The 16384-nt window shown below is 46.0% G+C and overlaps 1 protein-coding gene across 1 annotated transcript; it reads left to right on the forward strand.

Annotated features, from left to right (window-relative positions):
* Nucleotides 1-2715: 2715 nt before the first annotated feature.
* LOC139052059 (Y+L amino acid transporter 2-like) lies at nt 2716-3450 on the forward strand. The gene has a single exon (XM_070529128.1). It carries the CDS (start codon nt 2716-2718, stop codon nt 3448-3450), a length of 735 nt encoding a protein of 244 aa, XP_070385229.1.
* Nucleotides 3451-16384: the final 12934 nt, after the last annotated feature.

Below are 16384 nucleotides of genomic sequence, written 5' to 3' on the forward strand. Positions count from 1 at the left end.
GAAACGTGCGGCCCCGGTGTTTATCGCTGGGTTAATCCCGACAGTTCGTTAAACGATCGTTGGTAGGCTGCCGGGTCCTCAGTACGCAGTTGCTGCTTGGCGCTCGGCTGCACGAGCCTGTTCTTGTGTCCGGACTCGGACACAAGAACACAGTATCGTCACGGCGTAGACGAGGTCATTCCAGGTTCTGCTGCCGGCGTTGCTGATCGAAAGCTGCCTGCTGCCCAGGAGTACATATGACGCGTGGCGTATACAAATTTCAGAGCTGGAAAAAAGCTGCTGCGCTCGCGCTCGGTCCCAGGGGTGAATCTCTGAATGTCTGCCATTGGCTGTTCCAATGCAGACGCTCTTTCGACGCTAGCACCAGGTGCCTTTCAGTTACGACCCCAACAGGAGGGCGATGCTTTAGCAAAATGGCGGCGCACACGATTGTTTACGTTGCCATGGCAACAGGACCAGCAGCCGCGCGGCTGGCTCCTCTCTCTAGGTTTTTTTTTTATTATTATTATGCCGACCCACTCCGCTCCCTGTACAACCTTCAACATGTGCCGCGCCCCTTTACTTTTCCTTTATTTTTGCCTGTCCGCGGCGCGGTTTTTTTTTTTATCGCGCGCGCGTGCTACGCCAGGCATTGGCATTATTTGTGAACTGGTGCGTGGTGTGCCGTGGGTTCTTGACGTGTTTGCACGCACGCAGTCTTATCCATACTTCGAGTATGCCAGCATATGCCAGAACATACATAAATTCCACTTCCAACACAACAGATCTTGGCCTCGTTTTATTGACTTCCGTTTCCGAAAACAAAGATTTTGGCATAACTTGGTATGATACATGCTCAGAAAATGAACAAAAGTGAAAAATGCACGACATGTACATGACTGCTAATCAACACCAAAGTTCACAGACAGTGAAATAAAAAAAAACTCAAGAAAACGCGAAGGCCGTGTCATGTGCACACATAAAAAATATTTTTATAAAATTCCCTAAAGACCAAAGTGTAGAAGAGCTTCTGATATGCGCACGGACAGCTCCTAATATACTCCCTGAGATATTGCACAAGCTGGACGACGTGTATGAGTCATGACAACTAAAGAAAGGAAAAATTCACTAGTAATGCCAAAGACAATGACATGCAAAATATCTAAAAATAGAATAAAATGCTAAGATTGCTTGATTGACAGCCATACCAAAAAACAACTTATTAATATAGCTGCACGAAAATATATGAAATGCGTGACATGTTCATTCAACCCAACGCCCGAACAGCTAAGCGCCAATCGTTATGAAATATTTGCGTCAGCCAAGCAGCATCGTTTGCAGGCATTTCAAATCTAGTAGACCTGAAATCACTGTGCTATGTCTGCATTCACCTCCTGTATGAGGCCGACGGCGTTGCTTAACACAACGATCACTATACGGTTGGCAAACCAGCATGACACATATAAGCTTTGTGCTTCAACATTGTGCTTTAGCCCTGTAAAGCAGTAATATCCTAAGAAGATCGCATGAAAAGAATTGGACTGCTATTTGCGAGGATGAAATATACGTAAAACAGGTGAGTGCGTCGTAGAAGACGGGATGAACAGGACTGACGAAAGCGAAATCTCTTTTTATCTTCTAGTGCCGCAAAAGAAAGAGCACTGGCTAACACTGAAGTAAGACCTGGCATGATCATGCCACATGACTAGACCGCCAATGCGTTGTGTAGAACAAGCACATCTATAACCCAGCACGTACCACTGTGGCCTACCCATTTCGCAGCCGCAGAGAAACTGCTACGCGCGCGCTCTCGGCTGTAACGGAGAGCCACGACGTAACACTGGTGCAGCCAATCACGCGCCTCTCTCTCTCTCTTTCTTTTCCGCATGCGCATGTGGTTACGTCGGAGGAGTTTTCGGCGTACAGGCGACGGACGGATGAACGAATCGGCTAGTCATATACAGCTTCACTGTGGAAACCCTTTCCCACTTCGAAGACTCAAGTTACATACTGAATATACCGCGCGAGTGCGAAAACAACCACCAAAAACTGTCGCCGCGCGTATACCTAGCTTACAATGCGAAGCGTTCGCCCAAGCAAGAAGGCCAACCGCCCATAGATGGCGTGACTTCATGCGTGATATGGCGACACCCATGAAACAAAAAGTAAGCTCTATGCATAAAACAGATTAAATAATCATTGGTTTTCTTTTGGTGTTGCAGTCACGCAAAACAGAAAACACAGTAGTCCATACTCTGACACTGTTTCTCAAGAAAACACGTGCTAATTAAAAAAATTAATCTGGGGGTTATACCTGCCAAAGCGACTACCTTCTTATAAGGCACACCGTAGTGATGTGCTCCTCATTAATTTTGACCACCTCAGGTTCTTTAACGTGCAGCTACATCAAAGTACACGAGTGTTTTCGCATGTCTCCCCCATCGAAATGCGGCTGATGCGACCGGGAAAGAGCCCGTGGTCTCGACCGACTGCGGTAGCCACTTGACTACTGTGGCCGGTCGAAACGAGCGAGCAAAGTAATTTTGCAAACAACGATGTACTTCGAAGTTAATTAGTTTGACATCTTAGTGTACGGTATAGACTGGGAACGAAGAGTGAGAAGAATACACGGCGAAGTTATTTCTTATAATTAAGGTCCTTCGTCCGTAGTTTGTGTCTTGATGTATACCTTGATGATGCAACCAGTTCATTCTTTCCAGTTCTATGCTCGCCTGCATGGCCGAAGAGATGTCAGATCCTTCGCGCATCATCCCGAGGTCCCTTCTGGGGGGTCTTCTCCTGGTGACCACGCTGCTCGTTCTCACGAATGCGGCCTACTTCTCGGTCCTGGACCTTCACAGCGTTACTGCTTCGGAAGCGACCGCCTTCACCTTCGCCCGGACCACGTGGGGCATGGCGGGTGCTTACCTGGTGCCAATGATTGTCTGTGTCTGCACTTTCGGGACAATGAGCTCCTGCTTTCTCAGCAACAGCCGGCTGTTTATGGCCGCCGCCCGCAAGAGGCATCTGCCTGGGGCATTCTCACTCATCACGATGAACTCTTCACGGCCAATCGTTGCAATGGCATTCAGGTGCTGCCTGGCCATACTTTTCGCTGTCACGGGCTCTGTGCGCATTCTTGCCCAAGGTAGCATGACCGTGTTTTGCTTTATGGTTTTACTAGAGATGGTATCAATGCTCAGACTGCGTGTGACCATGAAAGACGCCCACAGACCCATCAGGGTGCCCACGTGGCTCATCCTCGTCAACATCACCATCTCCCTTACCGTTGTCCTGGTTCCGGTCTTGTCAGCCGGAGAAGTCGTGCAATACTTAATCGCGCTGGGGTGTGTCCTGGTAGGCTTTCCCGCCTACTACGTCTTGAAAGCAGTTCAGCGGTCAAGTTTAGGAGTAAACGGGAATATGTTCCTACAGAAGCTTGTGCTCAGTGTCCCATGTGTTCGTCAATAAAGCACAATGTGAGATGATTCTTGCTATGCAACGTAATATTGAATTATTTTATCAACTATTACGGCTCCAGATTTACAACAAACACACTATTAGTAGGGAGCCAACAGTGCACACAGGTATCCGAATAAAGTAAAGCACAATAACGTGCTAAAGACAAAGTAACATATGAAGAGAATCGTAAAAATAATAAGAACGTGAATTAAACTCCCGAGATGTTATTTTTTTAATATTTTACAATCATGTTTGAAATGTGAATATATAAAGTTCTATTCTATTCTATAAGCCACCGAGCTAACCTTTCTGTAAGGGGAGGGGTGGCTGCTGGGTTGAGACAGCAAACATTCGAATGAACAAGTTTCCCCCAAAGGTTGACAGAAAGTCAAACAAAAAGAAAATAACTTGAGCTGGTTTCACATTCAGAGATGAAAAGCTATCACAAGGACGATATTGGCTTAGAATGCAAAGGCGGCAGGAAGTTTTCGGAAGGTATTAGCATTAGGACTCGTGAGACGGGGAACATTATCAAAACATCTTCCAATGTCTATAATGTTATCACGTCGTGGTGACGTTGAAGAACACAGTAGCAATACTGTGAAAGACAAAACTAACTTTTATTCGGCGAACCTGTGCCTGCAAAAACAGGCTGCACTTATAGCGCAACGATAGCGGCGAATACAGTCGGCGATCGTCGAAAATACGATCAACGGATCAAGCGCGTCGGCTTTCATACATCAATCGTCGAATGTTTCAGACAAATCGCTGGGACCCGCGTGTCTTCCACAAAGTTCTACACTATTCGCGTCGCGCATACATGAAATGAGATTACACAAGGTTCGTGGCAGACAGCGGATGAAACCATCGATAACATTCCAGAAACTTCCTATGCATGCAGGCGCCTTCTGCGCTGGGTGATAACATTTGTTAAGCGGTGAAACATGGTCACCCGAGAACCATAAACATATGCTCGTGTCAATATAGCGAATAATCGCACCCATTTCACCATTTCACAAGCAGATAGCATACAATCAACGCACGATTTTATTGAGTTTGCGAGGCCAATAAAAAAATAATAAACATGGCAGCTACTAACGTATTTGACGGTGCATATATTTCTGCATGCAAATATCGACGTGCTGTAATGCAACTGCAGCATCACCTCCGCGGGGTTGCACCGTATATGAACCATAAATAAAGAAAAAAAGGAAAACGTTCTCGCAATACTAGTCCCAAGTGTGTCTTTACAGCGGGGACTCGGCTCAAGCTTTCTAAATTCGGTAGGCAAGCTTTCCTCCGAGTATAAAACAAAGAAAGAAAAATAAAATCGCCCAGTACAACAAATCATGAATGAAACTAAAGTAAGTTTTATACACATTCGCTCAGCTTTATTTAAGTCGTTAAGCAAAAGCAGTCGTGTCTAGTGAGGACATTGACAATCTAAATTACTCCGACAAAAGCATTAGACCCATCGTTTGTTTGTGTATATGAAGATTGGCATTTCTCATGCTAGCAATTTTCGCTGCTTCCATACATCTACTTGGTAGGGCAAAAAAAAAAAAAAACGTTGTTTGCCACAGATCATTCGTTACATATGTGTTCAAACTAGAAAAAAAAGAAAATGGTCAGTTTCGCCCGACGTGCGAAAAATTGAAACTGGCAAGGTTTTATGTTGCACTGAAGCTCCTTAGACGCCGTGTTCTAAGAATACGCTAGGGCGATATGTCGGCGTGACACAGCTGGCTAGGTGACTTCTGGTGAGCAGTACAAACAGCACTCTGCAGCTGGCAGGCGGCTCACAGCGCTGGCACGGTGGCGTTGGGAGGAGCGCAACCACACCCGCGTGGCAGGCGTCATTTATCCGTTGCATCACAGTGGTTTGTGAGATGAGGCACAAGGAAAAACCGTCAGTGTTTGTAGCCTGCAGTGGGTACTGTCCGTTGCGCTAAAATCACTCCACCCACCACGATGCTGCATGCACATAGCTGCACAGAAGGAAAGCTATACTTTTGGACAGCTTTCCGCGGCAATGAAAGCAAAGCTGCGGATCCAAAGCGCGCACGAGTAGGAGCGCTCAAAAAAGAAAGCAAAATATTCCCAATTACTGAAAAGCGTTAGCTTCAGATGAGGTGAAAGGCTCGATAGCACCGCTTCGTGGCCTTAAAACCGTTCCGGATTTTCTGCTTTACGCGCGTGTATTTCCCGCCCCCTCCCCCCCCCCCCCCCGGCACACTACACTCTAAGAAAAGTTTCCACCATTTGAGTCGCATCTTGCCACATAACAATAAACGTCATCTGTCTGGTGCGCATTTCCTTTCTTTAACGCTGCGAGCCCGGTACTTCCCAGTAACGAACGGCATGCGCGTTATCAGCATGACATAGCATTACCGGCAGGAATGTAGCGGGCGCGGCGTTTTCAAGAAAGGAAACGCAAGGAAGGAAGATAACGATTACTGTTGTGTGGCAGATATACACCCCAAAGGGTGTAAACTTTTTTAGAGTGTACACTCTTAAAAGAATTGCACCCTTTGGAGTGTCTATTTGCCACACAAAAATAATCATCATCTGTCTTGTCCGCATTTATTTTCTTTAACGCTGCGAGCCCGGTACTTCCAAGTCACGAACAGCCTGCGCAGTATCACCGTGACAAAGCATTCTCGAAAGGAAAGTACAAGGAGTGAAGCGTTTTCAAGAAAGGAAACACAAGCAAGACAGATCACGATTATTGTTTTGTGGCAAATATATACCGGAAAGGGTGCAACTGTTTTTAGAGTGTGCCCCTAATCTACACTCTTAAACAAATGCACTCTTAAAACGGTTGCACCCTTTGTAGTGTATATTTGGCCTCAACGATAATCGTAATCTGCCTTGCTTGCGTTTCCTTTCTTGAAAACTCTGCTCTCGCTACTTTTCTGACGAGAATGCTGCGTCACACTGATAACGCGCATGCCGTTCGTGACTGGGAAGTACCGTGCTCGCAGCGTTAAAGAAAGGAAACGCGGGCAAGACAGATGACGATCATTGCTGTGGGACAAGATAAGCCCCAAACGGTGTAAATTTTTCTAAGAGTGTGTGCACCCTTTGTAAGCTCGTATGGCTTCTTTCACCATTGACAATAAAGAATATAAGCTTACTTGTTTTAACAGTCTTTTTTTTATCAATTGAGGCCCCTCGGTCACTGGCGACATAATAATGATATCTGCAGTCATGTTAGAGTACCGTACACACGATTGCCGCCCCGAAAGCGGTAACACAACGCCCAAAACCAGCGAGCGAGCAGCGCGACAAGCCCCACTAGCCGCTACCGCAGCGGCCATATTGCTGCTTACTTAATGATGATGATATGAGGATGGATGGATGGATGTTATGAGCGTCGTCTTTGGAACGGGACGGTGGGTTGCACTGCCAAGCTCTTACTCTTAACTGCCTAATGTCCTAGCCAGGTTAAAGAAAATGAAAAAAAAAACGCACGATGAGTTCCAATTAAAAAATTTGCTGACCCCCTATTATGAAATTTGTTTTTGTACGTCTCTGTTTTTTGTCGTTTCCTTCCTTTTCTTCCACCAATCTTTCAATCGCCTCTTATTAATCTCTATTGCGGATAGGTTTACCTTGCCCCTGCTCTCGCTGAACCCAAGGGCTTCAAGGAGTCCAGTGGTGCCTAAATAGACCGCTGGGCAATTATCTTTACATTATAATACAACCTGCTCCACCATTTGCCTAGCGTTACCGCAGCAAGCAGATGCTTCTTCTTCGTTCTTATATCTCCATATATATCTCGCTTATATCTCCTGGTTCATTAATCAGTCTAACGGGAACCTCGTCTAGCCCTGTGGCTATTCGCTTAGGAATTTTCTCTTCGGCTTTCTTCCAGTTGAAATTTGTCAGCACCAGCTGCTTTTCCACCTGGGTTTCTTTCACGCTCTTTTTTTTTTCTTCAAGTACAACCTCGTCATTGCCTTGGAAAGATTAGGCTGTTATTTTTTTATGTAATTTATTGCCGCTTCTGCTTCCAGTCTGTTTCCATCTTCGTCTAGGATATGTTGCATTGTTGTTGACTTCCCGCCTAATATTTTTATGTGGTTCCTAAATATTCTAAGCGCGGCCTTCTTTTTTTCAAGTACTTCTGACAATCAACGTTCACTTGCACCTTTTTCTTTGCTTGCACCAGTATTTCAACCATATACTTTTTCTCGCGGTATAGAGAGAGAATAACTTTATTGAATTCGGGAAAGGGGGATAGGGGATTAGGAGCTTGATGGGTGGCGCCCCAAGTTCAAGGCTCCACTGGCTTCTGCCGCTAGCCGAACGTGACCAAGAAGAGCCTTCTGTATTTCCCATTTATTGGCTACTTCATGCTGCAGCAACTGCGCCTTCTTTCCTTGCCTGTGATCTCTGGATGCTTTCTGTCGGTCGGCGATCGCTTCTCGTATCTACCTGTTCCACCAGCTTCTCGGTTACCTTTCCAACGAACATGCTGTTTCTTTTCCGTATTTCTGTCGTTATTACACCTAAAAGCTCACTACATTCCGACTCTTTATTTGGCCATTTTCCAAGTACTTCCTCGACTCTAGTGACTATATTTGTTATTTGTTCAGCGTTCAAATTTGGACTCCTTGCTCTCTTTCCCAACTACATATCCCATTTTCAATATGATGTGCTTATAGTCACTCCCTATGCTGCTATACCCTTTCTCGTTAATGACCATTTCTCTGAACTTATCATGAATTCCTTCTGTCACCAGACAGTAATCAATAGTTTATTGCCGGTTTCCCACTTCCCACGTGATCTGCCCTTCACACTTAGGCCCTGTATTCACGATAACGAAGTTATGTTGCTCACAAAGATCTAGCATTGACTTCCTGTTGTTGTCCGTATAGCCATCTAGATCCTGTGTGTAGGCATTCATGTCATCTAATAGGATAATTTCGGCATCATTCCCGAAACCCTTAATATTAGCACTTATGCATTCCACTAACTCTTGATTCTTCTCTGTGCAATTATTTCCGGTCCACAAATACGTTACGCTCAGCCAAGTTTTTTTCTCTCATTTTACCTGATAACCAAAGATACTCTTGACATTTACAATTTACTCTTTTTCATTTGACTCCCTGGTGGATGAGCATTCCCACTCCCCCTCCCTTTCTTTCCAACTTAGTTCTGTTGCACCCTTTCCAAACATAATTCTAAATCACTGGCGCCACTTCCGAGTCTGTAAGGTGCGTTTCTGTAACCGCATACGCCCCTATTTGTTCTCTATTTAACTGCTCCTCGATCTCTACCCACTTTTCCTTTCTTCTGCCGCCCCGCATGTTGATGCAGCCTACTGCATGGCGAGATCTCTTTCTTGTTTTCCTCCTTTTTCTGTTATTGACGGCGATGCTATTCTGAGTTTCCCCTAGGGGACCTTCTTCATTATTACCTACTCTGGCCTCCTGAGCGCCCGTGGGTCCCCTAAAAAAGCAACAGCGCGACCAGCAAGTCGCCAAACTACTACTCGTCCAAGCCTGTAATTGAAGCGTATCCCGTCTCCTTCAAAACTACCACACCTTCTCACTTCCTTGTTTACTTCGACAACCTCGAAGACTTTCTTGCGGCTTATTTTCCATATCGCCTCATTAGCAGCCACTGCAGCTCTTTGTATTTGACTGTCACGTACACTCGCCTCCGGCACCGTGCACGCCACCTGAACCTGAGGGGACAGCTCGTGCAAGTCGTCTACCCCCTTCACCAAGCGCTTGGCTAGTACTGTCCCTTTCCTGTTTAGGGCATCATATATCCCACCTGCTACTAGGGTAAGGTTGCGCACGTGGGCATTTTCCGCTAGCTTTGCTTTTGCTCGCTCCATGACAGAACCCAGTGTTCGCCCTGGAAATGTCTCTACCGCCACATTTTTATCACCTTTCACACTCTCCAGAATTGCTTCTGAGCACCTAGCCAGTCTTTAGTCGCCTGCGATAATCACCGTTTCACTATCTCCTTCCTCTCCCTGCTTCCCTTTGTCCTTTTCCGCGTGATTCGGACTTGACAAGGGGCATTGACCCCTGCGCTCCTGCTTTTTTCGCGTGGCGGCCTCAAGGTGGGTGCCGCTCTTTCCAGCTACCCCCTCACCAAGTTGCACGCATTCCACGTACTTTGCTGGCACTCCCTCTCCTGTCACATTGGCGACTACGGTCCATTGTCACGACCATTCTCGTTCACAATGGCGGCCCTGTTCAGCTTTTCCTCGGCTGCTTGAAGTCTTTTTTCCACTACCTTCCGTGCATCAAGCTCCATATTTAGCTCATTTTTGAGCTCTTGGACCGCTATGACGAGTTCATCCTGGAGAGCCTCCACTTCCTTCAGCCTAGCGTCGACATCACATTGTGGGCCGTAGGACTCGATCCCCTCTCCATTCTCATCTATTCCCTCGTCTGCCTTGAGGGAACCCCCCCCCCCACACACACACTGTACGCCATCTCGGCTTTAAATACTATACTACTATAATATATTATAATTATGTAATATATTATTATATAAAATAAACTATAATACTATACTATAATAATGCAGAGCTCGTGCCGCCTAGCAAAAACTCATACGCAAGTATCTAAATCCTTAAACTGCCGCAAAGTAATTCTCAGCAATGTTTACAAGCAATCAATGCCGCACAGACTTAAGCTATGCCACGTTTTCGCATGTGTTCATCCACGCGGCCTGGCTCTCACTTTCCTACCAAATCAATATTCCCGATGCCAAAGCACACACAGTATAACCACTCATAGCTATTAGCCTTGCCACGTCCAAGCTACTATTCAAATGCTGCAAAGACTTAACATCCCACCCGGTTGCACGTGTTGAAGCACGTGGCGCGAAAGGACGCTCTGACTATCCTGCAAAAGCAAATGTACATAAAACACACCCACGCACGCGAAAAAAGAGAGAGAGAAAAAGGAAACTACCCAAATAATATTTAAAGGCTAAAAAATCAGCAAATCAAAAACAGAAGCAAGCTCAAAGCATGCACCAATAAACTTATGATTTCGTTGCCGCCACGGAGCCCTGGAAAGACACGTCCATCCATGCAACAGCTTCTGTGGAGACACGTTTCGCTTTCTTGTGCTACCGATTCCCGTGACAGGGGGATCAACTATATTTTTTTATGAGAGCGAAAGTCCCGCCTCACGCTGTATTCTTTGTCACGTTATTTACGGGCAAATACGGTATAAGCACCAACTCTATGAGGCATAAAGTCTGTATGCATTCTATTCATTGCAGCATGCGATGCATGACATACTACACTTCCTATTCGCCCAGTTTGTATGCGTTTGCTTTTCTGTCTTCTGCACTCCGTTTCACCGATTTATCATTCCGGGAAAAACAGGAATGCCACTCCTTCATGCGACAGTTCTTAGCTTCTTTTCTTCTCAATTCGTGTCATTTCTTTAAATGTATTTCTAAGCAGATTACGATGATAATAAGAAATAAATAAGGAACAATTTAAGGAAAGACGATGAGAAGGAATAATCGGTCGCTCTTCCTTTGATTGAATGGGCCAGGGAAAAAGTGTTGAACAAGAGAGGTAAATCTGAGATTATCACCGAATAGAAACTTAGCGTCATCGCATACAACAATACGCATACACATGGGAATATTGCAGACTGGCGGACTAACGTAAATCACCGATACTAATACCCCAGTCAAGCGGGCAATTTAAGTGCACTAACGGAGAGTGCACTCGCTTTTAAGTTCACTTTCCCAAGTCTAAACGTCGCAAGCGGAGTGTGCTCGCAGAAGAGAGCAGTAAAGTGCAGCAAAGAAGACCAACAAAGTGCGTTGCGTTAACGCACTTTGCTGTTCGACTCTGTAGCCTCGCCGCCAGTGGTTTCAACGATACAAAATGCAATGAATAGAAAAAGAACGCAGAAGTTCATTCTAGGTGTTGAACAGCTTTTAACAACATAATCAGAACAGAACTCACTGATATTCTCTTCTAGCAGGATCAAATGCCGCCTCGTCGCACGTCACCATCTTGTTCTGGATTGACTAGGCATTCGTCTTGGCCGGCTTTGACTTGCAACGCTCTTATGATAAAAATATTTTCGTTTTGGTTGAGTAAATATAGATTAAGATTGTTTTTTTTAATTATAATACAACTAAAGCTACAGCTTCTTAGAAGGTTTCTTTATTTTATACTACATCTTCAAAAAACGTGATTTTAGTCTGTCGCCATTTTTTTTTTGCGAGTGCGCTCTGTTTTACCGTTTAGCACCGCGCAGCCTAATGGTACGTCCACACTAGCGACAAAAACGCGCGCGACACAACGCGCGCGGCGAGCGGTGCTGTCGCGCGCGGCAAGATTCACGAAAAGCGGCAGCAACGCGCGGCAAACGCGCGAATGGGTGCGAGACCCATTTTTCGCGGCAGACGCGAAATGTCCACCAATCAGAAGCGAGCCGCTTTACGAGCCGCGCTGTTGTGGCGCCACCTGTCGCATAAGCAAAGAATCATAATCTATGGGCTCTGAGACTGAACAGTGACACTCGCGCCGTAAAATCTCAGAGGCCATTTCCAGTCAAGGGGGCTGTTTTTGTTAAGCCTTACCACACCGCCACTGAGGCGTCGACGAAGAATTCGCCTCGCAATGGAGGCGTTTTTGGAAACCGTCCGCGGATATGCGTACCTCTATGATAAATCGAGCGTCGGACAAGGAGCTGCGCGCCAACCGCTGGCACATTATGGACAGCAGTTTGGCATGACAGGTGAGTAATTGGTGAAGGTGGGGAAGCAGAGTGTGCGCCTGGCCCTCAGTGTCCCTGTACCGCACTCAAAACTTTCTCGTCCGCTGTCTGGCACGTCGGCGTCGCACAAGTAAAGAACAAACAAGTATTATAGTGTTCACAGTCACCAGTGGCTTCTCGTCCGTATCCGACATGCCTGAGCGTGGCCGGCAGTGGCGCAAAAAAACACAGACACTTCCGATGGAAGACGAAATGGGCAGAACGGAGAGCGCGTTGTCGCGAGAAGTATCGAATGGAACGAGACAACGCGGAACTCCACGGGCCGCTGCCGCGTGCCGCAAAACGCGACTGTGAACTTGCCCGCACGCGTCTGCCGCGCGGGCGCTTGCCGCGTGCAGCGTGTCGCGCGCGTTTTTGTCGCTAGTGTGGGCGTACCATAAAGTGTCACTCATGGTCTCGAAGTGCATTCTCTGTAAGTGCACTTAACTTGCCCGCTTGACAGGGGTATTAGATGCACAAAGCTGTTCATGTTACCTATTGCAGTTTACACGCACACACGCGCATGCACAAAAAACGCAGATATCGTCCTTTATTTTTTATTTTTTTTGGATGCGGGTTGGCAAATTGGCTTTCAGCTTCTAAGTAGCCACATTTCTTTATCTCTCTTAATAGGGTCGTTGCGAACATATTCAACAAAAACTTTTTTTTTCCTGGATTATGGTGCCGACGCAGCTGCTGTCCCGGAATGGCAGCGCTGCTCGCATCGTCAGCCGCCGACCCACAGGATAGCTTCATTGTGACATGAAACACACAGCGGCACCGAAAGGAACAGCTGGCAAAACGAACTGTTGCGGCACAACGTACCGCATACTCACGTGACAAAATGCCTGCATTTGGAGCCTCTTTCACACAAGGGCTATTGACCGCTCCACATTCCTATCTATTTTTTCTCTGGGAGCTGATGGTCGCTGCAGGGTGGAGTTGGCAACTACTCGTATATACCTAGTTGACAAGTTCATTTGTTTTTGTTTGTGTAAGTGTCTAATTTACGAGTGTATTCTTAATTGCTTTATTTGTTTGTTTGTTTTATTTACAGCCCGTAACTTACTCTCCACTGCTTGGACAGTGCATTTTTTTACACGATAGTACTTAGATGATGTGTTATCTCCGGATCTCGCCGCCCGTGCTCTCAAGTGAACCCGCCTCTGACGTTGAAGAAGTTCCGCGTGAATAGATGAGCGGTCAGAAAGTTATGCTATAGATGGACTTCTTATAACAAGTTTCTTACAGTGAAATGCTTAAATCTTGTGGTTTGATAACAAATCATATCGTGTATTTCAAAAGCTGTTCGCATGTTGTTTGGCTGAGAATTTCGCACGTACTACGAGGGGGCAGAACCAACCCCCTCCCCCTCCCCCCCCAAAAACATCTGGACCTCCTCCCAAAGAAAAAGACTACATTTATTTTGAATAAAAAGCACTTGGTTTTCTTCAAAATAATCTCAAACGGAGTCAGTATTGTCACATGTATAAAACTATTTACGCGATGTATATACAAGCCGTACATAAACAGCAGCTGAGAATCCCGAGAGGTTGTTGCCACTTCATCGCCTTCACCATCGACGACATTGTCCTCTTTTCCCACCGAAACACGACCCCCGGCGCAGAAAAAGCACGGCCCGGTGCTTCAAACGGCGCCGTTGGTAAGGGCATAGTAAGGCTTAATCCGAGAGACGCGTACGGCGTCAGGTGACGTGGAACCGCGGGTGGCATGATGGAGGTCACGGGGATTATCTCGTAAGTGACATTGGTCACTTGACGTAGAACACGGTAAGGGCCTTTATAGCACCGAAGGAGTTTCTCGGAGAGCCCCACTCGACGGCAAAGGGACCAAAGTAGACGTAAAGAGCCTGGTGAAAAATATAGAGAAAAGACGGAGAATGCAGGAGATGGAAATTCAAGACGATGAGCAAAACGTGAACAAGGTGAATGCGGGAGCCAACGTTTCGACAAGTGGACTTGTCTTCTTCAAGGCGACATATGCTTTCCTCGCCACAGTATATATAGGTGGGGTTCTTCTAAAGGGGAGGGGGTGTGAGGCGGGAGGACGCGGAAACGAGGGAAAATATGTTAGCGTGTCGAATTGAGAGTAAAGGAACGCTGTGTACAAGGTCAAAGCCAGGAGCCCCATCCCCCCCTCCACCCCAGTTTGTCAACACACGCGCGTTAGCCGGCGTCTGACCCGCCGGCTGATAAAAAAGGGGAAGGAAAGGGGGAAAAGGGAAGGAAAGGGGAAAAGAAGCGGGGGATACGCCAATAAATCAAACTAAGTGTTGTTGCCTATAGCTTGAGGTTTAGCATAGCGAATAGATTCTAAAGCTCCCTTTGAAACGTTTATGCCTATTGGTTGCAATGTATTGAACTTATGGATAAGGTATGATTCTCTGTATTTTGTTTCTCGTTCAGAACGGAAATTTGACTGTAAGATGTAGAGTTTAAGTTCACCAAAGTTATGACCTGGTTGGTTGAAATGCTCGGCGACGGCTTTGGGAAGCTTTTTAGCTGTGTCCGCACGATGTCCGTTTAATATGACGTTCATTGAGTGTCCTGTTTCCCCGATATATTGTTTCTTACAGAAGGAACATTCAAGCACATAAATCACATCCGAATTTGTGCAAGTGAAGCTAGATTTGACTTCATGTGTATGACTATTTGCGGTGCTTTTATTTTAATGTCACTTTGAAGGTGCCTGCAGGTTTTGCACCTAGGGCGACAACATGCTTTTATTACGAGGGAACGCTGCTGGCTGACTTTTGCGTGCACTAACATGTCTTTAAAGTTCTTGTTTCGGCGATAGGTAACCCTGGGTACATCCAGGAACGCTTTTCGCAGACGCTCGTTACTTGATAATATTGGGTGGTATTCCCTTAGGATGTTGTTTATGTTTGGGAGTGCATTAGAATATTTTGTTATAAAGCCCGGCGGTCTGTCAGATTCTAATGTGGGCCGTCTCTTCGCCAATTCCGACTGTCTCTCCAATCTTGACGCGGTATTATAAGCTCTATCGTGAGCAACTTGGGGATAGTTCCTTTCTGCTAGCGTTGATTTAAGGTCATTTAGGTGGTGGATATAATCGTGGTCTTCGCTGCAGATTCTTCTTATACGTTTCGCTTGTCCGACAAAAATTCCTTGCTTGCAAAGTCGCGGGTGATGACTGTTGTAGTCTAAATATTGCTGGCTATCTGTAGGCTTCCAGGAAAGTGTCTGAGTTTTCCGTTTTCTATGTAGACCGTCGTGTCCAGGAAGTTGATCTGACTAGGAGAGTGGTGAGCAGTAAATTTAATATTTAGGTGAAAGCGATTGAAATGGCTAATTAAGTTGGTTAAGGCGCTTGTGCCGTGTTCCCATATTATAAATATGTCGTCAATGTAACGGAGATGTTGTGGGGTTTTAAAGGGTAGGATTTCAGCAGGTCTGCGTCAAGCTGTCGCATGAAAATGTTCACATACGTGGGAGCGAATGGCGTACCCATGCTAGTGCCGAAAATTTGCAGGTAGTGTATAGAATTGAATTCGAAATAGTTGAGCGTGAGAACTAACCTAAGGAGCGATAAGTAAACTTCAGGAGCGTCCGCTTGGGGATTGATTGCGAGGGATCTAGAAACGGCTTCAATTCCTTCACTCATGGGAATGTTGGTGTAAAGGGCAGAAACATCCAAGGTGACTAGAATAGCGCGGTCGGAAAGGATTTGGTTGGCGTTGATGCCGTCGATAATTCGAAGCAAGTGCGGCTTGTCTTGAACGAAAGATGGGAGGGTGGTGGGTATGTTTGACAAGGGGTCATTTAAGAATTTAGACAATGACTCAGTAGGTGTGTTTTTATTAGACACAATAGGCCGACTTGGGATATCTGCTGTAAATATTTCTTCGACCGGAACTTTATGTATTTTAGGAAGAAGATAAAAGCGGCCTGCTGTTTTTGTTCTTGGGCATCATGAAGCGATATTCAGATTGCGTGATTAGTTCCCTGGACCGGAGCTCCGCTATTGTGCTTAACACAATATTGCTGTAATCTGAAGATGGGTTAGAGCCAAGAGTTCTGTAATGAGTGTGGTTGCTCAGTTGTTTAGAGGCCTCATTCTTGTACTTTTCTATAGGCCAGATTACGATACTGCCGCCTTTGTCTGCTGGTTTTATTACAATATCATTCCTTTTCGCAAGT

Source organism: Dermacentor albipictus, unplaced genomic scaffold (assembly GCF_038994185.2).
Source record: "Dermacentor albipictus isolate Rhodes 1998 colony unplaced genomic scaffold, USDA_Dalb.pri_finalv2 scaffold_17, whole genome shotgun sequence".
Classification (NCBI taxonomy): Eukaryota; Metazoa; Arthropoda; class Arachnida; order Ixodida; family Ixodidae; genus Dermacentor; species Dermacentor albipictus.